General features: G+C 40.1%; 1 protein-coding gene across 1 annotated transcript; it reads left to right on the forward strand.

The window, feature by feature from the left end:
* The first annotated feature begins 16,253 nt into the window (after positions 1-16,253).
* Positions 16,254-22,793, forward strand: IL26 (interleukin 26). Its single transcript, XM_061367981.1, has 5 exons — positions 16,254-16,424; positions 16,804-16,860; positions 17,744-17,875; positions 22,048-22,113; positions 22,193-22,793. The coding sequence occupies exons 1-5, from the start codon at positions 16,254-16,256 to the stop codon at positions 22,277-22,279; spliced, it is 513 nt and encodes a 170-aa protein (XP_061223965.1). The 3' UTR covers positions 22,280-22,793.
* The last annotated feature ends 1,008 nt before the right edge of the window (positions 22,794-23,801 follow it).

Here is a 23,801-nt window from a genome sequence, read left to right on the forward strand (position 1 = left end):
TCTGACCTTTACCTGAAAAGTTCAGAATAATTCAGAAATAACTTTTGTCATTCCTATTTAATAGTAACTTATTTTAAGGTAATAATTATACTGTACTTTTATTTATATATATATTAATTGAAAATTATCCAAGGAAATGTATTTATGAAGCTGTACCAGAGGGTTTTAAGTGAATTATGAAATTAAAACTGCCGTGTGATATTTATATGGATATAAATGGATTATTTTAGAAATGCTTATTCTTTAATTTATTATAATAAATATTTTGGTCCCCAAATGTTGTCATTTACAGAGCTTTTTCTCTTTTACTCAAACACAAGGGAAATGACATATATTGTGCCTGTGGGGCTGTTGGGCCAGTGGCTATATTCTTGTACACAGAAAGGATGTAAGCTTGGCCTGAGGACATGCTTCTTTACCATAAGGCTGCAATTTCAGTGTATCCCAGGCCAGAGCTTAACAAGGAGCATATAGGTCAGTCCTTCTCTTGGGGGGTGGTAGGAAAAATAGCATCATTTATGAGAATCGTTCATTTCATTTATTGATTCTGCTTCAGTATGCCTGTAGACAAGATCCCATCTTGAACAGCTGCTGGTGAAAACTCCCAACCTCTGTCTCCTCAGATGAGATGGAGACAAACAGTCAGCAGTTGCTACTGAAAACTCAGAGCACTGTATTCTGGCTGCCCCATGGGCATGCTGAGCACAGTGCTCTGCAGCATCAGGGATTTGAGAGTGCTTGAGAAGTGCTTGATGCCTACTCCTGACACAAGCTCCCAGGCAGGAAAAAAAAGAAAGTAAGTCACTGAAGAGCAGTTTAATCCATCATTACCATGTCCTTCAGCAATGTCCCTGAGCAAAGACAGAGGAGCTGCTTTGGTGCAGCAAGGGATACTGCTAGCTGGACTGAAGTTAAAAGAGGTGAAAAGCATCCAAACAGTGAGAAAAGCATTCAAATAATGAGAAAGCCAGAGGAAATATGTAATAACATTCAGCAACTGGTGACGGCTTCTTGAGCAAGGCTTTGCCATTTTTTCATCAGGGAAACATGAATCTGATTCAAATTCAAACAAAACAAAACCAGAACACCATTAATATCCTCGAATAAAGGACTAAGGGTGGCAGTGCAGATAAAGAGGGCAAAGTTTGTAAACACAGCATATCAGGGACATAAATGCAAAAATGCTTGCTAAAAGGATATCAAGAAGACATCCCATAAGTAGATACTATAATATGGGAAAAATATTGGCAAAAAAAATCTACCTTGATCTACCTTGGTGGGTTCATCAATTAAACGCAAAGAGAAATGGAAGTTAGTCCATAGTCCATAAAGAGTTTCAACTTATATCAGCTGTTGGGGTTAGATGACACTAAAAGGGAATTAAACTATCTCATACTGCTCTCAAACAAAAGTGATTTCAAGATAAAATTATCCATTCACAGCTAATTTGAACAAAGTTTCCATGAGCTGAAAAGTTTCTAGTGGGAACTCACATACTAGATGGCATACGACCCATCTGGGTGATGGATGCCTCTTACCTGTCAAACTAGATGCAATCAACATGGTTTATTTTGTTCCACACTCTCATTTGCATCTCACAACATATGAATTACATACCTGCTCACAGTTAAAGCAGAAGTGACCCAACAGTGACAGCCAGCCAGAATTTGGTACCACATAACTGTGTTGGGGGTGTAACCTTTTGATATATTCAGTAGGATATTTATTTCCTTGTAGGATAAGAAATGATGTTGTCAAGAGCTCTTGGCCAGCATCCTTTCTCTTATCACTTGAGCTTGTGACAGCTGAAAGCAAAGGGAGGGAATTAAGCACCAAGTGGAGAGCTCCTCTCACTGATCTTTGACAGACATAATCTATCCCAAAGCTACACCCAGCTTCATTTACAGTCAGTGAAGGATAATAGGAATTATCTAGGTGCCATTAGAGATTTATAAAGATTGTGCCTTTGGACAGAATAACATGACTTTTCTCTAAAAGTACCTGTTTTCTTCCTTGACTATAAATAGAGATTAGACCATGAATCACACATGCTGTTCCTCATTGATATAATCACTTCACAAAAGGATAATTAATTCATTTCCTTCTTCCACTTCCTTTAGGCCTCTTCCACACTGTCCTTGCTGACCTGCCCTACCCAGAAATGTCAAATCAATCTCTCAAGCTTTCCACACTGGGGCTAAACCCAGATAAAAACTTGTTTGTCCACAAACGTGTAAAAATGAAGTCAATTATTTATTAGCTTCTCTTACCCTGAAAACCATTCCCTGGAAGACTCTCCCATGGAAACCTCACAAGCTGGAGCCCTGAAGCTGCGACATAGTAGATTTTGCAAAATTTCCTTCATAGATATAGTTGCAGGGCATCTGTGACTTGTGGGTGTGTGAAAGATGGCGAGCGATGGTCAGTTTTGAACAAAGGAAGTAGAAGTTGGAGGAGGTTTCCCTTACAGCCAAGGGAAATGTGTGGGACAAGCAACTGCTGACCAAAAGTAAGGTGTAGTTTCAGTTAGGCAAGATGGGTTTCAATTTAGTCAATAGTTATAGCTCAAAAAAGGAAAACCATACTGAAATGTTTTGTTCTGACATTTTCTCAATGAAATATTTGAGGTTTACAATTCAAAGTAGTGTTTTGGTTTAGAATTTTATGTACATTTTCTGTCAAAGGTTGAAAAGAGATCTGAAAGCAAAATGAACTGTTTCATTTTGAGTTGGACAAGTGCTTTGGGCTGGCCCCAGATGATTTTTTTTGGTTTAATTTTTCAGTTGGGTAGCCAAAAAGAAACTCAATTGTTCATGCAATTCTAATTTCTGTTGCCCTATTTTCCTTTCCTTAGCATGCCTCCAAGTTGTGGTTTATTTGTAATTCCCAGAGGTCTTCAACCTACTGCCGTTAGGGAAGGCGCCTGCTCTACATCCTTCATTGAGGACACCTCCATTGTAGAGTCTGGAGGACCTCTTCCCAAGCAAAAATTGATGGAGATGTCTACTGCCTGATTGGCATTCTATTGGTTCTTCCCTTCACTTACATTAGCTGATGTTTTTGATGCATGGATAATTATAAAACATTTAAACTACCTCTGAAACTTCATATTGTGAGGACAGAGGAACCCAAAGCATGAACAGAAGTTTCCACATCCTGCTGAGTAAATATTGTGACAGTTTAAGAAATATCTCTTAAATACATTGCATGGAGTGTTACTCAGTTATGAGATTTACATATTCACTGTCTGAATATATACCTTACTGACCTAGAATAATATTTCTAATTTGTTGCTGGAAGTATGTTCCAGACAATGAAAAGAACTGAAGCTATCCTGATGGTAAAGCAGCAACATATGTTTATGCCAGCCTGTGTTTTGAAGCACAATTAGCTAAACAATTAGCTGCTTTGAAGAAGGGGTGTACTCAATGACAGTAAATGACTGATAATCTTTTCAGTCATGGCCATCATCCGTGCCCAGTGGGTGCTTGTAAAATCTAGGAAAGCACTTTCTGCTTAATATTTACATTCCAAATACCTGGCCAAATTCAGATATAAATTGCTATAATTTAATCTGGAATTCACTGGTGAATGGTTAAGAAAGGAAGATGTTTCTACATCTTTTCTCCTCTAAAGAGAAGTTAAAAAAAACATTTTTAAGAATAGTTCATATATCTACAGCAAATTGGCATGAGAGCCAAATAAACATTTTTTGAGTATGAAGGATTAGAATCACAGAATCATAGAATAGTTAGGGTTGGAAAAGACCTTAAGATCATCAAGTTCCAATCCCCCTGCCATGGACAGGGACACTTTCCACTAAACCATGTCACCCAAGGCTCTGTGCAACCTGGCCATGAATACTGCCAGGGATGGAGCATTCACAACCTCCCTGGGCAACCCATTCCAGTGCCTCACCACCCTAACAGGAAAGAGTTTCCTCCTTATATCCAATCTAAACTTCCCCTGTTTAAGTTTTAACCCATTACCCCTTGTCCTATCACTACAGTCCCTAATGAAGAGTCCCTCCCCAGCATCCTTATAGGCCCCCTTCAGATACTGGAAGGCTGCTATGAGGTCTCCACGCAGCCTTCTCTTCTCCAGGCTGAACAGCCCCAACTTTCTCAGCCTATCTTCATATAGTTTAATCTGTTCATACAGATTAAGGCATAGCATTAAACATTTCCAAGATCAGGCCATTTTTCTTCTTTAGGATTGAATAAGAAAGGGCAAATCTTCAAACTAAAAGCATTTTCTCTTTTGCTTAGGGCAAAATAAATTGAAATATTAAAAAAAAACATGCTGACAAATGTGTCTTTGATCAGCTGACTTGAAACCGTTGCATGGTTGTTTCTGCAAGAACCAGTAAGGTTCTTCAGTGGAAATTGTAGCCTTAGCTTCAAATGACTGAATGTAAAACATTGTTTTCCAAAACCTGAAAATTGCACTGATTTAAAATTCATTTGGTCCTAAAATTTTCCAAAAGAGGGCCGCTTCTGACTCCTAAAGCACATTCAAGGAGTAGTGGTGACTTTCATTAAGCTGTGAAAGGAATCATGTATCGGTGGTAAAATGTGAAAGGTATGAAATCATGAAGATTGACTTTCTGATTTGTCTTTTGCATTAGGCATTGACATGTAAGAGCTCCTCAGTGGATTAGGTCGTCATTTATGTGGTCCTGCTCCACAGAAGATAGAAAGAAAACTTCTACTGACTTCAAAGTGTATAAAATCAGGCTTATAGCGTGTGCATCAAATTAATTATATTACAGAGAAAAGATGAAAGATTTCAGCACAGATGTTAAGATGGAAGTCATGAAACAAGCCTTTCTCTATGAAAGGCTCGTTTCAGAAAAAACGTTTTATGACACTTGTTGACTGCTTGTCATTGCAGTGACCTCTTTTTCTTTTGTCTTAGCTTTATACTTCTTATCAAACATGTTTCTCAAATTTCTGGCTTGACCAACCTTTCCCCTTAAGTAGTTACCCTTTATAATGTGACTCCTGCCAGTCTTGAATGAAAAATTCAGATTATTATTCCTTTATCTTTTTTATTTTTTATTAAAAAAAAAAGTTTGGATAACTGAGATTTTTGGTAGGTAACCCCAGATTTAGGGGTTATCAACTGTGATGCTCATTTTTACTGTGGTAGCTCAAAAACATAGAATACTTTTTTGTCAAACATAGCATTTGGCAAAAACTATGATTATTTTGTAGGCATTAACATGTCAACTTCAACACAATGATCGTAGCTCCTGTATGTAACAGAGGTTCCATTAAGTTTAGGAAAGCATCTTGATTTAATGGGGCTCACATGTGTTTCAGAAAATGCAAGACAGTTACTTACATATGAAATGTTACTTTTAACTAGACACGCAAGGTTAAAGCCTCCAAAATAAGGAGATGCTCAACCTTGGCATTATGCTCTTTTTTAATCTGCTAATGATTCATGACAAAGATTTCTGTGGCAGTGACTGGGAACACAAATCACTGGCCAAGATTCTGATGCTGCAAATTGTCAAACACCACAATTTTTGCTCATTTTGATAATAGCCTTGAATGAATCATCTGCCCCAGCTTTGGTGCCAGAAACTAGCTAGCAAATTCTTATGTGCTGCCCACAGGCACCCACAGAGTCTCTCTTGAGCAGCAAGAATGTTAGGCAGATGAGGGAAGGTGTTCTCTGAGGGCCTGGTCCCGTCCATCAGCCCTGGGTCATGAGCACAGACTCAGACATCCAGCCTCCAGTGGTCTATTGTTGTGCATGACAAATCCCAGATGCAGAATTCAGGGAGTTGATTAAGGGAATGGAGCATCTCCCTTATGAGGAAAGACTGAGGGAGCTGGGTCTCTATAGTTTGGAGAAGACGAGATTGAGGGGTGACCTTATTAGTGCATATAAATATATAAAGGGGGAGTGTCACGAGGATGGAGCCAGGCTCTTCTCAGTGGCAAACAATGATAGGACAAGGGGTAATGGGTACAAACTGGAGCACAAGAGGTTCCACTTAAACTTGAGAAGAAACTTCTTCTTAGTTAGGGTGACAGAACACTGGAACAGGCTGCCCAGGGAGGTTGTGGAGTCTCCTTCTCTGGAGACATTCAAAACCCACCTGGACACGTTCCTGTGTAACCTTATCTAGGTGTTCCTGCTCCGGCAGGGGGATTGGACTAGATGATCTTTTGAGGTCCCTTCCAATCTCTAGCATACTGTGATACTGTGAGTTAATGTTGCTCACGGATCAAGCTACCGGCAAGAGAAAGGACCGGAAACAAACAGCTTTGTCTATGCCGTTTTACTTTGGAAACCTTCTGGCAGTATTAACGTAAACTTAATTTCATTTTTCATTTTTAACTGTTTTCCATTGGTACTTTTCACATGACTTGCAGTTGTGAACTTCAGTTTAAGTTAGTAACCCAGTGAAGCTGGAAATGAATAAATAATAAAGAATATGTTTTAGGTGAGAAGAACATGATTAGGTTTCTCTGAAAATAGGAAGAAGGGACCAACTCATCTTTTCTTTTCTACACTTCTGGAAAGTAAAACAGAGAATTTCTTAAAGCTGTAGTATGAAGTTTTGGCTGGGAGGGTTAAGTTTATGCTCTAACCTGATTATCAGAACCGAGATGAGAGGTTGCAGACTGATAAATGATGTCCTCTTCCTGCTGTGTGATTACAAGAGTATATGATAAATAAAATGTTTGTTTTCAGAAGTGACAGATTAGTAAAAATAAACCCCAGTATGTTCAGAGGTTTAGGCAAATATTTCAGACCTTGAATACTTTTCAGGGCTTGCCTGCAAATTTTGGAACAGGTTGGTTGAATATAAAGGGAACAAATCTGAATTTTATGCAGTTGTTAAGCTTAGTGAAGGGAAATCTGCTAGAAAAACGCTCCTTGCCAACAGGAGGAATTGTCATGTGGAAAAATTTGATTTCAAATTATCTAATCTAAGCTTGCACACGTGGGCAAACCTTTCAGAATCGCTGAAGAGCTTATTTGGTGTCCCATATTGGGTCAAAATTCACAAGTTTGCAGTGAAACTGATAAAGGCTTCTTTCCAAATGGGTACAAGTACTGAAAGTTCTTATTGGAGATGAAGAAAAACATCATGAGAACAAGGCTGACATGTGATTTTCCAAGCTCATACAGAGGGGTATAGTTTTAACCTCTTTATGCTGATCTGTATGCAAATAATCAGAAGAATGACGGCAAAGTATATATGTATTTTTTTCTTTGTAGCAAATGTTATCTCTGAAAGTTTGATCAAGACTGGAAGCCTGTTCCCATTGAATTTTTTTGCCCTTTTTTTTTTCCTGCTGGCACAGAATGGGTTTTGTGAAGGAATGAATACCTTTGCTGCTTTTCTATGTAATCATTGATTTTCTCATGGAAATTACAAAACTGGAAAGCCCAGAACTGATATTAAATTGAGGGAAGGAAAAAAAAAAGTTTTCAGTGGTGGTTCACTGGGAACTATGGGTCTGTATTTAAAAACTGAAAAATAGCTCTTTTCATATGGAGAACATCAACAACTTTCACATTATTTTCACTTCACTCCTACAAACATATTAGATGATTAATACTTCTGTCACAGTTACAGAATTAATTAGGGTTTATGGAAGATTGTGAAGTCAATGCTCATGTCCTAGTTGTAATTTGCACAAAAGGATTCCCTAAAATAATTGCAAAATCTACAGAAATGGAGATGGAATATTTCTAATTTGTTTAAGAAGCTCTTAAAGAAGGTGTTAGTTAAAACATCTCTTCCATAAGTTGAAACGTTATGAATGTTTTTACATATTCTGCTACAGCATAAGTAAAGAGTAAAGCCTAATAATAAGTTAAAGATTGAAACTTCAGACAAACAAGCTATCCAATATTAGGTATAACCAGTGCTTTACTTTTCCCTAAGTTTCTAAAGTAAATTACAAATAATGCAGGAAATAGGAACTTTGTTATTGTATTATTGGTTTCTAGATTTAACCACTATCATCATTAATATCTGCTGAATAAGATTTAATTATATTAATTGCAATAAGCAGTCCTATCTTTTAGATGGTAATACAAAGTTTCCCATTTTTTTCAATTGGAAATTTTTTCCCTGATCTCAAATGAAAATCTCAATGTGTTTTTCAACTTGTGACATCTCTTTTTTCTCTCTAAGTGCTACTTATATTTTATTATGTTTTCTTTTTCTGAAACTTTTAGAAGTCTCTACAATCCCTTTCTTATGAATACTACTGACAAGAAACTCAGATTTTACTGCACCCTCAGGTACTTCTCTAGTGTCCTGTGCCACTAGTCTCATGACTAATTCATTATTTGGCTCCTATATATTCTCTAGCAAAAAAGTGCTAGCTGTGATCATATCTGATCATTAAATAAGTAAATTTTCTACAAAAAATGCCCCTACTGATGACATTCATTGAAAGCACTGCTTCAGAAAGAAGGCAGATACAGAGTGGAAAACAAGTCCAAAGACATGAAGGGGTTGAATGAAAGCTGGGGGGATGGCACCGTGGCAGCAATTTCTGAGTGAAGGTCACAGACTTCTCAGCACTCGAGAACTACTTCTGAAAGGAAAATAACAGACTAAAGCACATTTACTACTAATAGGTTTAAGCTCACTGGAAGGACAATGACACCTTCAATGGAAAAATGCTCTGGAACATCATCTTCCTGCCTACTGCGCAGTTGCTTCCCTCACTTTTATTATCTGGTGCTAGTATTGGAGAATCAAGGTTGCAGCTGTTCTGCAGCAGTCAGTCCAACAGCAGCCAGGATTTTGATACAAATCTTATTTGAGATAAGGGGGCATCCTGAGAGACGGCTTCGCAAGTATTTCGCATTTTATTGTGCAGGAGTTTTTGTTGGTGTTTGAAAATGGCAGGCTAAAAATGATTCAGCTTCCAGCAAACAGAAAACCTTTAGCTGGATGACTTCAGTTTTTCACTGAAACAGTGGAAATACACTGCAAGCAAACATTCCCTACATTATATATTTTTTAGTAAAAGACTACCCTTGCCAATAAAAATCAGATATAATGATTTTTCTTAACGGGGTTTGTTTTGCTGCCTGCGATTAACATGGCCATGCCAGCTGAAAGATTCAATGCCAGAATTGTTCACCAGTGTCTGGTTAGGTTACTCATACCTCTGTATGTCCTTAACACTTTAATTTCTGAGTATTGTCCAGAAATTCGATTTCATTGCTATTTTAAATGACAGTTCAAATGTTTCTCACAGGACGCAGCTGCCTCTGAGAAGCCTGCTCAGTTCATGTCTTAAGTAATGTTCTTTTCCAACACCAAGATATCTTTCTGGACACTGCAGCTTCTGCAGCTTCACAGTGTTCTAGCCCTGCTCCCAGCTGGTGTTACTGAGAGTACGAGCTGCGCAGATGACCTGTTTTGGTATTGCCAAGATGCTCAAGGGTGCCCAGGGTGGAAAGAACAGAGGGGAAGAACCTTTAAAAATCAAATTTCAAAAGAGAAGCAAGAAATAATGGTAAAAAAAAAAAAGAAAAAAAAAAAAAGAAAAGTCAGGGAGACAGAGATGTTCACAAAGGTAGAAGGAGAGAGAAGCTTTTCAGTATAAGAGTGGTGCCATGCAAATTGACCCACTTCTATTAGCCTAGCAGCTGTGGGCATCCTCCTCCCCCAAAACCAGGCCCAGGTTTCCATGTGGTTTGCATTTTGCTGTCATAATTTTAGTGCAACCTTTTCATGAAGCCATGATGAAATCACAAGAGAAAGCAGGTCACAGACTCTTGAACACTCACTCCTCTGTGTCTCAAGAGAAAAAGAAGAATTGGAATAGCTGCCTGCCTACGTGGGTGAGCTGAGCTGTCTGTTACTGCCGAGCACATCTGTACACTGCAGAAATACCGGTGTGCAGGGATTTCCTAGTGTGATTTTGGTGGTGGCAGATGAATGTTTTCTAAAGAGTCTGGGGACTGAATTGCTGTCGTTAAGTGAGATCACTTGACTGGCTGATGGGAACATGCTCAAACACTTTGTTCTATCTATCTTTCATAATTGCTTTTCTCAAATACAAGAATACAACAATGTGACTAGTAAAAGCTATACACATAAAGGTTTCATGTAAAATTCAGCTCTTGTGTAGCCATGAAGTTTAATTTTATATAACTGACTTTTAATTACACAGCTGGAGACATTTGAAAGGTGTCTTGAGATATCCAGGGAGTGCTGAACTTTCTGCCAAAAGCAGCTGATTGTTGGCCATAAAAATTACCACTGCTTTGAAAACTTAAACTGTTGTCTATTTTCTGTGCACAGAGGCAAAATTTTAGCTTTAAGTACCCTGGTGATTTCAGTCTGGACCCTGAGTGTGCTCTGTAACCTGTCTCTGAAAAGACTGAATGTGCTAAGACATTTCTATTAGCTTGACAGACATTTGCTGGCCATCTATCACCAAACTCACCAAATTCAGACCCAGGCCAGTAGAACACAGAGATACACCACTTGAAACAGCCTGGGCCATTTCTTTAAGATAAGAGCAGATTAACAGTATATTTTATAGCAACTCAGGTTTGAGCCTTACTCAAAAGATGTTACTCATAAAGTGCAAAGAGATGCAAATGTCCAGAGGAAATGTAATTGGGTTTGGTTGCCTTTTTCTTTTTTTTGGTTTAGTTTTTCATCTTTGTCTACGTTTGAGTCTGATTTCTGCTTTACTTAGTGCATTAAAACTTCTCTCAGTCATAGACTGAAAAAACATCTGAGTGTGGTTGATATGTTGTCCTGGTGGTGAGAGCTGTAGAGATAATTGATGTATAGGAGCATCTTTCATCTGAGGATAGGCAGTGAGAGCTGAGAATGTCCAGCCTGGAGGAAAGAAGGATCAGGCAGATCTTATCAATGTGTATAGACATGTGAGGAAGGGGGAAGTAAGGATGAGATCCAGGCTCCTCTCAGTAGAACCCAGTAGCAGGACAAGAGGCAATAAGCACAAATTAAAGTGTGTGAAATTCCATCTGCACACAATAAGACAGAGGTTTAGAATCATAGAATAGTTAGGGTTGGAAAGGACCTTAAGATCATCTAGTTCCAACCCCCCTGCCATGGACAGGGACACCTCACAGTAAACCATGTCACCCAAGGCTCTGTGCAACCTGGCCATGAACACTGCCAGGGATGGAGCATTCACAACCTCCCTGGGCAACCCATTCCAGTGCCTCACCACCCTCACAATAAAGAACTTCTTCCTTATGTTCAATCTAAACTTCCCCTGTTTAAGTGTGAACCTGTTACCCCTTGTCCTACCACTACAGCCCCTGATGAAGAGTCCCTCCCCAGCATCCCTATAGCCCCCCTTCAGATACTGGAAGGCTGCTATGAGGTCTCCATGCAGCCTTCTCTTCTCCAGGCTGAACAGCCCCAACTTTCTCAGCTCGTCTTCATACAGGAGGTGCTCCAGTCCCCTGATCATCCTCGTGGCATCCTCTGGACTTGTTCCAACAGTTCCATGTCCTTTTTATGTTGAGGACACCAGAACTGCACACAATACTCCAGGTGAGGTCTCACAAGAGCAGAGTAGAGGGGCAGGATCACCTCCTTCGACCTGCTGGTCACGCTCCTTTTGATGCAGCCCAGGATACGGTTGGCTTTCTGGGCTGCAAGCGCACACTGAAGCCGGCTCATGGTCATTTTCTCATCGACCAGCACCCCCAAGTCCTTCTCCACAGGGCTGCTCTGAATCTCTTCTCTGCCCAACCTGTAGCTGTGCCTGGGATTGCTCCGACCCAGGTGTAGGACCTTGCACTTGGCATGGTTAAACTTCATGAGGCTGGCATCAGCCCACCTCACAAGCGTGTCAAGGTCCCTCTGGATGGCATTCCTTCCCTCCAGCGTATCAACCGAACCACACAGCTTGGTGTCATCGGCAAACTTGCTGAGGGCGCACTCAATCCCACTGTCCATGTCAGCAACGAAGATGTTGAACAAGACCAGTCCCAACACTGATCCCTGAGGGACACCACTCGTTACTGGTCTCCAGCTGGACATTGAGCCATTGACCACAACTTTTGCATGAGGCCACCCAGTCAGTTCTTTATCCACCGAGTGGTCCACCTATCAAATTGGTGTCTCTCCAATTTAGAGACAAGGATGTCGTGTGGGACAGTGTTGAACGCTTTACACAAGTCCAGGTAGATGACATCAACTGCTCTACCCCTGTCCATCAGTTCTGTAGCCCCATCATAGAAGGCCACCAAATTGGTCAGGCAGGATTTCCCCTTAGTGAAGTCATGCTGGCTGTCACCAACCATCTTGTTTTTCATGTGCCTTAGCATGCCTTCCAGGAAAATCTGCTCCAAGATTTTGCCAGGCACAGAGGTGAGACTGACTGGTCTGTAGTTCCCGGGGTCATCCATTTTCCCCTTCTTGAAAATGGGGGTTATATTTCCCTTTTTCCAGTTGTCGGGAACTTCACCTGACTGCCATGATTTTTCAAATACTGTGAGAATGACCAAACATTGGTGTTCTGGAGAGGTTAAGAGTCCCACCTTTGGAGATATTCAAAACCTGACTGGGCACAACTCCAGACAACTGGCTCTAGGTGGCCCTCTTTGAGTAGGCAGGTTGGACAAGATGATGTCCGGGAGTTTCTTCCAATCTCACTCATCCTTTGTTGATGCTCAGCAAAGGCAGTTGAGGAGTACCCAAAGAGGCACTATGTAGCGTAGATGTGTCATGGGAACAAGTGTAGTGATTTTGTGTTTAGATATATATCTAATTTTTTTTATGTCCTACAGCAGTATTGTTACCCTCACTTTTTGGAAAATCTCAATAGGCTTCATTGTTACTCATTGAATCACATTTCTGAACACAAATACTGCTTCTCTTTGTGCAGATCTATTATTTTTGAGAAAACCAAAATGAATTAGTGGATAAAGGAACAAAAGATATAGTATAGTATTAAAAGACAGCGTAACATTAGCAGCAGCTAAGCAAATATGAGTAACATTTATAGGAAGTACACGACTAATTTAGTTCTAGTTATGCTAACAGGAAATAAAATAAACAGAAATGTGAAGGGTGAGAAGGTTCAGAAGTAAGAAACTAGACAAAGCTTTTTATGGATTGAGATCAGAAAGCCTATTAAGCTGCAAAACAATCAGTAGATATGATTGTTACTTTAAATAGACTAACGGAACTTTGCAGCAGTGGTAGATGTATTGACACAGATCAAAAGAATCTAAAATTCATAATATCTACTGAACTTGTATAGATCAAGACAATTCCATGGTTCACAATTTGAAGGTGAAGAAAGGATCTGTTTCAGGCTGGTGGTGTTATGCAGTCATGTGTAGCACAGGTCAACACGCAACCATCTTTGAAGCTTAGTCCCCAACCAGGGCAAATAAGGCAATATTTTCTTTAATAAGTTGGCAACTCTCTTATTTTTTTCTTATTCTTTCTTCTTAGTTATTTTATTCCTCATACATTCTCATTATAATAAACTTTACACATTTTTTATTAATGTAATACATGAACTTTGGACATGTTATCAGTATTGTATTGTTTCTTAAGTATTCATTGATTCAGTATATCTGAAAGTTTCTGTATGTAGAGAGCTTATTTCCTTTGGGGCAGTCTCCTTGTACTCCCATGATTCCCAGCCTAGGTCTGGAAGTCAACATGCTTGGTGGTGTGTTTCACTGTTGTCCCCAGACCATCTCTGGATATATCAGGTCCACTGCCCATACCAAACTTGGCAGATCTTTTCTGTCTTCATGGCTAAAAGAGCTGGAGCCTCCCCAGATTTGTCATTTCCTGTGCTTCATATAACTTTAAAATACTGAGCAATACCAGCTTGTTTGTATTCTATATTATTTATACAATAACTATATGAGTGCCAAAGTGACACTAAAATCCAGTGTACAAAGCTGTATGTGACACCCCCCTAAAAATTACCATCTTTGTTCTGAACAAGTGACAGATGAGGATGTTAAAGAATATTGACTATTGTATGACCAGTAATTAAAACAGCATATCAAAAAAGGTGGAAGTGTAACTGATTTTACAGGATCAGATATTCAGTGTTACCTACCATCCTTCTAGGACAGTAAAGATAGGAAATCCCTATTTCCTTTTAATTTTTTAATTTTTTTTAAGATATGTTCATGATGCATTTGCATCCATCTGCATCCTTTTACATTACTCAGTTGAAAAGTTAGCTAATTCAGTAAGACGTTTGCTGATTCACATGTAGAGGTGTCTAGTGGCCAGTGCCAAGTGTCACTGCTACAGCCCTCTGAGCATGATGATAAGAGCTCACAGAGCAGACAAAATGAAACTTGTGGGCTCAAGGGTTTTCCAACAAGATCAGAGGTTTCAGAGATGTTGAAAATTACTGATTTTCTTGTGAAAAGCCATTACAGACTGGCTACATGACCCATTTACTCTGTTTAGAGAAAAACTTGACCAGGGAGTACCACATCTTGGGGAACCCAAGGCAGTTTTGCATTCTGACTCTACTCTTGCTATTGCCTGAGATCTTCTTCTAAGAACAAACTAAGTTTAAGTGGCTAAACTGCTGTCCATATACCTTGTATGCTGAGGTTTCATGCACCTTCTCTGGGAAGCCTAACAGCATTTAGAAAGCTTAAGTGCAGACCACAGTTCAAATGAGACCTAAAATGCACATAAGACTTCAAGTCTATCATCTCCACTTTCCAAAAGTCTAAACTCTCCTCCCATGTTGGTCCTTTTTGGCCTTTGGCCCCATCAGCACTTAATGCTCATGAAGCTACTATGATGTATATGGATGGTTCTGTGTTAAAATCCTCCCAGACCTGTTACAGGACGGAACCTTGAAGCTGGATGTGATTCCATCTTGGCCTGAAGGCTTCACATGTGTTTGTGTAAATGTTCAGTGGGATTAAGGCTGGAGTGACTTTATTGTCCAGCTCGTCTCACCCTTCCTCCCAGTGCTGGCTCATGCCCCTGGTGCCACAGAAGGGCATACTGCTAGCTCAGGCAGGTCAAGGTTCCCTTGAGTCCTCTCTGTTGCACTTTAAACCATTTTATCTGATCTGTTTAAGCCCTTCTGAGTTGCTCTTGAAACACTGAAGGAGTGAAAAAATCTGTCTTGGGTTAACATTTCAAGAGCTTGCTCTTTACTTCCAGCACAAATGATATCACAGTGGGCTGAAGTATTGTCACGCTAGACCAAAACCTGCTATCTTCCTCTTTTTGTGTATACCTCAGCCAGTTCCAGTGGTTTTGACATTTGACTTACATCCATCCTTCGCATAACAGCCTCCCATTGCTGTTGTCCCTTCAGGATTTCCAAGTTTAGCTTTGGTGTGATGTTCCTTACATGTCTGCAGTGGTACCTGAGAAACCTTCAGCATTTGGGTTGAAATAGGCCAGAGACATAGATTGGCTAACCTCTATTTGAGCATCTCTGTAGAAGAGTGACCACCTGATTCTACAGTTTTATTACCTTAATGGTGGTTATGCACATTATTTCCCAGTTTCTGTGGCTTTCAGTGGGCTCCTAAAGCAACTTGATAGCCAAGCATGCTCTGGCCCTTGAACAAAGCCATCTGTGCAGCTCTCACACTAAGCAGGCTGCTGCTTCTACCAGGGCAAATTCTGTCTTGACAAAAGACTAAATACAGAGATTAAAATAGGTAGCAAACACTTTGCTACTATCTGCTGGGATCCTGGAACAGAACTCTTTTCAAAGACTAGACATTAAAGATTTAAAGGCAGTGCGGTCCAACTTCTGTAAATTAGTAAAGACTTTATTCTCTCCAGGTCATCACCTTTCAGAAAAGTGCTGCCATAAGTTTTGTGGAAAAATTTAAAAAACCCCAAATTCACACATTTGATATACTTTGTTACGAAGCCAAACTAACCAGCTCAACTACTTTTTCCTCACCTGACCACCACTTAAATGAAAGAAGACTTCTCACATGAGAGGGAAGTTCTTCTTTCTTGGAAACCTTGACCCTGCTGCCAGTAAATATGGAGGTATCGTTTAGAAAAACGTCACAGATGATTGTGGTCAAATTTGTTGAAAGTGGAGCAAGACGTATAAAAAAGCACAGCAACAACACTGATCAGCCAGCACACGAGCAATAGTTTATCTACGTGAGCATCTCAGCACAGAAGCCACTTTGAGGGTTAACAGAATTAGGTTAACCTCTGTCATCTAACCAGTACTGCTGTATCACATACTCTGCTGTGAGTGTAGAGGCATGAAGATTTGGGAGCTAAGATGAAAGTATATTCTATTTTCAGATCTGGGCATTTTTTAGTTCTGCTTTGTCTTTTCACTGTGGAAGGCAAAAAGTCACCAACAGTGAAGCATACCTGCCGAAAAGGACTCCTCTCCCAAGTGACAGAGAACCTGTATATCAAGGCAACTAGTTTAAAATCATCTGTTCCTGTAAGTTGATTCCACTAGTTGAAAAGTTTATTTTAAGAATGCTTCTTTACCAGCTTCATTACTGTGCACCTGGAAACTTTAATAAGCTGAATGATCTCTACAGTCCTGAGAGACAGGACAATGCCGCTAGCCCTTTTGTAAAGATGAGGAAAAAGAAGATTCATAGAGAGGTGGAATGAGTTTGCCAAGGAGTCTGACATGGAAGAAGTTCGCAGCTAGGCTGGAATTGAAACACAGGTTTGCTGAGTCCTCATCCTATGTCTGAACAAGATGATGATGATGATGATTATTATTATTACTATTAAGTTTTGTACAAACCAGACTTAAAACTCTTTCCCTTCTTCTGCTTAGGTTAATACTAGCACATTATATTTTACAGAAGGATCTGATCAAGAACACAAGACTGCTTAAAAAGACAACAAAAATACTGTTTATGGTAAGACTTATACTACTGGTTTTCCATCTTCTTACTTTGATTTTCAGTAGAGATAGGAATGTGTGATCAAAAGGAATGACAGCCAACACAAAAATCACTTGTGTTCAACTGGGAAGGGCGTTATATTTATGAAATCCATATGTTTAATGAAGTCCTCCACTTAGAGTGTTATCTCCACCCTGTAGAAAGGGATATTCCCCTGTGACACGAAGGGAGACTTGAGCACGGTATGGGGAGAAAGAGGTTGCCTAGCATGGCTCTTTGCTTGCCTGTGGGACTTCCACATGGATGCCTGCATTTAGGTGGGTAAATCTGCATCTGCATTATCCTCCTAGTGGGAATTTCTCACCTGATGCCTAAAAATAGGCATGCAGCAGTTTGAAATGCCTTTGAGTAGCTAAGAGACCCCTCAGAACAGGCAGATATGACATGGGATATACAGGATGACTGATCTCTTCTGGAGCAGTAGTTGGGGATGGATGGGATACCCTACAGCATCTCAAATGGTATGGGGCACTGACACAGAGAAATGGAACAATGAGTCCTACAATTTGGCCAAGACAGTCTGGCTTAATTCCCCAATTCATATTCCATTTATTCTTTGTTACCTAGATTTGTTGCTGACACTCCTGTTCATGGCTGGTCTTACCAGTACTCCTTTAGTTTGCCAGCATTCTCCTTGCCTTTCCTTCAGAAACCACAGGGATACACTGAGCTCTTTAAAATGAAAGGAAGCAGTCCAATGGGATACCAATATTCATAAAACTATTTTTTATTGATCTTACCCTTTCTAAACATGCATAATTTCACAAGGCTGAAGTTTTAGGCTAAAGTGGACTTGTGAGATTTTAATTTGGCAACTCTTTACCTCCTTTGTTTTCAGACAAACTGCAGTGTTCGAAATCAGCTCCTCTCCTTCTATGTGAAAAATGTTTTCAGTCATCTTGGAGTAGGAAGTGACAAGTTGTACATTATTAGTGCCTTCCAAGTCTTGCAAGGGAACATGAATGCCTGTGTGAGTATGCTCCTGAGAAGCAAACTAACTTTGTCCAGATGAAAGGCTAGAGAAAGGTTCCATCACAGTTTTTCAGCAGATAACAGAGGGTGATTCAGAATCATGGTGTGCCTCAGATCACATAGGACAAAACTTCCCAATAAATTCCCACTGGGGCTGGGAAGTTTAACACCGCTCATTTCCTCACAGAGCGAGCTTGCAGGGAGCAGGCAATGTGGTGGAGATACCATGGAGACAAGCCACTTCCCTGCTGCTGATGTTGCCTTGTGCTGCCCTCTCAGCACCAAAGCTACAAAGAGACAGGGTAATCACAAGGAGAACTGTGGCTCTTCAAGTTTCTGTGGTGTAACACTGGTTATGCTTTCCTTCTTCAACAGCATACCCACTGGACATGTGTAATCCTTATTCACATGTCATATCTGCTCCTTCATACTGAATTTTGAAAGAGCTGGTGGTGTCTCATAAGCAAGCAGTGGCTGCAATTATGAAGGACATTGGAGCAGTTCCCATGTGTTGACTATGCCTGCAGCTGCAGCAGGTTGTCAGGGAGTGATGCTGCCCACTGGCAAAATGTCTCTAGATTGGATCCAGGTGACTCAGAGAAGAGGCACTTCACCAACACCATTGCATCTCCCCACCCTGTAAATTATAACAGGATAATAGAGCACACTTTTGCCCATGCAAATATGCATACTTGCATACTAAGGACACCTAGTATACTAAGACAACACCAACACCCATGTCATTTCTCTTCTGGTCTTATTTTTAAGGATAGATGAATAACTACAGAGTGTGCCTTAAAACTTTGTCTCCTAGGGCAATTTTCTCCCCTACACCTGCAGTCCTCACAAGTCACAGTGTCTCAAAAAATGGAGCGTGACTTAAGGTTGAATATAGCGGTGGATATCCAAGCAAATGTCTACAGTAATCTTAAAAAGTGGGTGCAGGATGAGAAGTCAATGAAATGGCAGTGAATTAAAACTGTATGGTATGTATATACTACATATATTGTCTACATATACACTACATGTGTATATACTACTATACACATGCATGTACTACATGTGTGGTAGCATGAAAGAAAAAGAAATTGGTTCTACATGCACACAAATATTTGCAATACAAAAATAAGCAGCTTCGGAGGGCTCTTGGCAGTTATAGTCCAAAACACAACTGGAATATTTGTATAATGTAAAAAGATTCAAATCTCAGTGGTAGAAAACCAGTTTTCAGGTTCTGCACTTGAAACCATGATAAATAGTTGCAATTTACAATCATTATTCACAGCATCCATCACAATGTGCCAAAATTTCAGATACTGTATGCTATGATATACTTTACAGAGATTTCATTCTTGTCCAGAAAAGCAATTACACCCTATGCAAGTGCCAGGACACACTGAAGAGTTCAGGCTGTCAACTGAGACTGAATTCAAAATATCAGTTATTCTGAAATACCACCAGTGACTGGAGTTTGCTGTATAACTTAAAAATGCATTTGTTTCTGTGCTGTGTGGAGACAAAATGCTGCAGAATTTTCAGAGCTCCTGCATTCTTTTTCATAATTAGTGACAATGTTTTACTCAACACAAGTCTAAACATAACAATATCCTTTTCTGGACCTTAAAAAATACTGGTAGTAGAGAAAAGACTTCCTTCTGTAGTAGAAAACCAGTAGCTCTTTCAGAAACAATGGCTTTCCATGATTTTTTAGGACACATCTAATTTCTGGAAACTAACATTTTTTTAAAGAATTTGTATTCTTTACAAAGCCAACAGTACAAAACCATGTGAAAGAATAATAGAAACTGTGAACGGAGTGAAAATAATGGATCTTTTGATAATACCAATTTTGGGATTTCTCCATCATGTTGTTCCTCTATAAATTAACAAACTCATTTATCCATCTGCATAAGCCCTTTAATTTTTTTATCTAGCTGAGTTAGAAGTTATTATCAGAAGGCACTACCACGATGGCAACAAACTTATGTAATGAATTGTTGCCTTTCAAGGATAAAGTTCTTTAGACAATTGAGGGAAACAGTGATACCTTTACATACATATGCACCCTATATCTTTTTATAAACTCAGGCTCTAATTCAGCCAACAAGAGGCATGCACCCTATTTAAAAATCTTAACAATATCTATCCCCAAACCACTTCCAAAGATGTAACATATTATTGTTATGGTTCTCACCCTGCTAGTTCTTGGTTTTGTCTAAACAAGGAAACTATTATTTTCCAATGATTTAGGGGCTCAAGTCCTGTTTTTCAGAAATACATAGCTTCTAAAATCTCCAAATCTCTAAATTCTGCAGGGAAATCAGGTTTTTTGATTTAGAGTATGACTGCATGGTAGAGGGAACAGGCATTTTCCTTGGACACTGGGGCATCTGCCTGCAACACCACTGACCTATTTACTCGCTTGTGTGCCCTAGATGGCAACATTGCCAAGAACAATATGAAGTTGCTTCTGAGGTTGGACTGTTCCTGCAGAAGTAGCAGATTATGGATTTTTTTTCTTGCATTTGAGTAGAATACATAAGGGCAATAGATTAACTGCAGGATTTTTAATCATTGCTTTATTATTGTAGTCAGAGCTTGTAGACCTTGAGCAGAGATTGCAGAATTGCTTGCAAACCAGCTTGCTCATTTGTTTACTTGCTCTTTATGCAGGAAGGTCAGGGTTTGTAACGTATATTACCACTCAAGCCAGCATAGTCATTTAAAGTCAGTTCTATTAGTGAATGATTTCTGTGGAAATATGCATCATACAAGCTGATCTTAACAACCACAAAAAGCCCCAAATCAGAAAGAACTGCCCTAGTTAGAAGACTTTAAAAGGTTTACAAATAAGAGTTCTTTTTATTTACACTTTTATCCTGTGAGGTGACTTTAAGAAGCTCAAAAGGTAACTTGAAAATGTTTGTGCACTTTTAAAAAGTACTCTGTGCCCGGTAGAGAGAAAGACTAACCGTCTATTTCAGCAGAGACATCTCTTTTCATACGAGTTGAGGACCTTTGCATTTTTCCTTTTCAAACACCTTGCTCATAGATTGGAAAACATCAGATTTTTACTTTTTTTTTTTTTTCCCTTAAAGAATGATTTTTCCCCTTGGAAAGTCTGGAGGGCTGGGAGTAAGCAAGATGTGTAGCTCATAGGGCTCAGTCTGGCTGCTCCAAAGAAACCCAACTGGAATAGTTTTGGCTGGCCAGCACTGGTCTGCAAGAGCTGGGTGATGAGGAAATGGGCTGAACCCAGTGTGACATCCTGGGGTGCCAAGTGTGGGGTGGGTACAGGGCAGCCCCTGAGCACTACCTACTGGCTGCTCCCTCAGCATTTGCTCTCCTGCAGCCCTCTGGAATGGAGCACCAACCCACTGATACTGTTAACTATGTCCTGGCTAACTGGGTTAAACCCAGGGTGCAGCCTCTGGGTCCTATAGGACGAACTGATTGACTCTTGGTTTCCTAAAACCAGTGTCCACCCCAAATCTTGCAGTGATAACACAGTCCTGTGTCTCTGATATCACAGCAGAGGTAGAGGGATGCCAGAATTTGCCAGTAATAAGGCATTGTTGACTTATTTGGGTGGGATGCCTGGGGGCTGGGTAAGGTCTTGCTAGCAAAACTCCCAGGGACCTTAATGGAGAACTTAGTCTGACAAAAAGGGTGCAGGAGTAGCCTGGAATTAGCCAGGCACTATAGGAATGGGGAGGAAAATAGGGAGAAGCATGAAATAACTTTATAAATGTATTTGAAAGGTTTACAGAAATATAAGAAATTGACTTCTGTGCTTTGCAAAGGTCTTTGGCCCTTAACCTCACCTTCTCTGAAAGTTCTAAGTTAAAGAACCTTCAAATCTTAGAGCTAGGAAGCACTGTACAAAAGCTGTAACTGCAACCAATGAAAAGATCCCTGAGATAAATAGGAAGTGTTTAACAAGAACACTTTTATGAGTGGTGCACATATTGCAATTTTCTGTGCTGTGGACTCAACAGCACATAGGTAAAATAACACATTTGTAGTAGCAGGAGATGCTGAAACGATGCTGAGTTCACACATTTTACCAGTAGTCCTGTGGTGCCACACTGTGGGTTGAAATCTTCCTCATTACTATGTATCAGTGTCCTTGCCACAATAAGCTCTTTCGGTTTCTTTTCACCCCTTCAGCTTCCATGTGCTCCATCCGCAAGGTTAACTTCTGCAGTCAAAAACTTAAGGAAAGCATTTCTTAAGGTAAGAGCAGGAGGCACTGGCTCCCAGCTACACTGTTCAGGGGCTGTGGGAGGTTTCTGATATCTTTTCTTCTTGATAGCTTGGAGAGAAGGGAATTTACAAGGCCATCCATGAGCTGGATATTCTCCTTCCCTGGATTCAGGAATACATACAAACCATCATATGAAGAATGAGGAAGTGACAAAGAACATGCTGCTTCTGTGCCAAGGACAGATCCTTACCCAAAAGGCCTGAAAATCAACCAAGAGCTGGAGGGTACAACAGGCCTAGCAGTGACTCCATCCCACTGAAAGAGATCCTCTGTAATACAGTGGTGTAAAGAGGGATTTTCAAGAGCTTTCATGGCTTGTCTGGCATATGAGCTGTACCTGTCCTGCAGTAGAAGAGCAGTCTCTGGAGCAGTTACAGCATGCTGATGTACTTCTTGTCCTGCCTGCCTCCCACCTGCTTCACAGGCAGACCCTGGACACATTGCATGAGCATAACTTGAAACCTGCTAGATTCCACGTGCAGAGGCAATGTCCCATGTGCAGTGGACACGATATAGCCATGCCTTGTGCTACCCTGTGTGCTACATTTTAAGCAATGAGGACCACTTCTGAAAATCCCTTCCCTAAGATATATGTCCAATTTTTTTGCTATAGCTGTAAAACAGTTTAGCTATATAACATTTTTTGTTATAGCTATGTAACAGTATACACAGAGTATACACAAACTGTTCTACATGTAAATAAGAAAATTATTTACTGTTCTTACTATTTACAATTATATACTGTTTATCATTATATTATTAATTTAAGGTAATAATTGATCCTTAATAAATATATTCCAATTAATGTCAACTTTGGCCTACGACTCATTCATGTTCTTCAGATATCATAAGCTCTGCATGAGATTACTCAGTGCAGGAAGCACAATGAATGGATTGGTTTGACTGGGATTGCAAACGGTTTGAGAGGGATTTATGGGGAGTTGTTACTTGAATGATGGCAGTGGTTTCCAAAATATCTTTCATGTAGTACAGAATGAAGATAGAGTTCTTGTTTTCCCATGTTTTTAAAGATTTACTAGTGGAAACTGTCTAGGTGGTGAAAATATTCCCAATATGTATGTTTGTACTTCCACAAGGTTGAGATTCTGCAAGATTTCAGATCTCATAGTGCTAGTATGGCAGGGGCTTTGGATACATTGGTGTGCTGAGACAGAAGAACTTCAGCCAGTTCCACTTCTGTATTGTGGCCTTCTGCAGCCCAGAGGTAGTGGTTGGTCTCTGGCAGGGTCCAACTACCTGTGCTCCCTGAGCAGGCTATTATCCCATCATTTTTGTCCTATCAGGGACCACTCAGAAACTCCCTGGTGTCCTTGCACAGGTGGGTAGCTAGAGCAGTAGGAGGCAATCTAGTTATTCCCACTCCAGAACTCTTGAAAGGGGCACCGCTACTGCTAGTGGGCTGTTGATCTTCATCCAGGTGAGTTGTTAGTGGCTGCTAAGGGTTGAGGAGAGACAAGAGCATCATCTCCTCTTTCAACTTGCAAATCACTGCCTAGCATCCTAGAGGGAAGGAAGCCTGAAGCTATGAGTGAATCCAGCTTGTAACCTGCCAGCCCATACTCCAGGAGTTTACAACCCTACCTCACCTGTCCCTGCCCACAAGCTGTGTGTGAATTTTCCTTTCTGCTGCCTCAGA

The sequence above is a fragment of the Neopsephotus bourkii genome, unplaced genomic scaffold, assembly GCF_033783945.1.
Source record: "Neopsephotus bourkii isolate Nb327-2 ecotype Australia unplaced genomic scaffold, CSIRO-AGI_Nbou_v1 NB_1423, whole genome shotgun sequence".
In the NCBI taxonomy this organism is placed as follows: domain Eukaryota; kingdom Metazoa; phylum Chordata; class Aves; order Psittaciformes; family Psittacidae; genus Neopsephotus; species Neopsephotus bourkii.

Bases quoted from the DNA above. Each gene is read 5' to 3' on its own strand.
- IL26 (XM_061367981.1), top strand. From the start codon at position 16,254: ATGAAAGTATATTCTATTTTCAGATCTGGGCATTTTTTAGTTCTGCTT. The intron at 16,425-16,803 runs GTAAGTTGATTC...TATATTTTACAG, and splicing joins GTTTAAAATCATCTGTTCCT to AAGGATCTGATCAAGAACAC. The intron at 16,861-17,743 runs GTAAGACTTATA...CTTTGTTTTCAG, and splicing joins CAACAAAAATACTGTTTATG to ACAAACTGCAGTGTTCGAAA.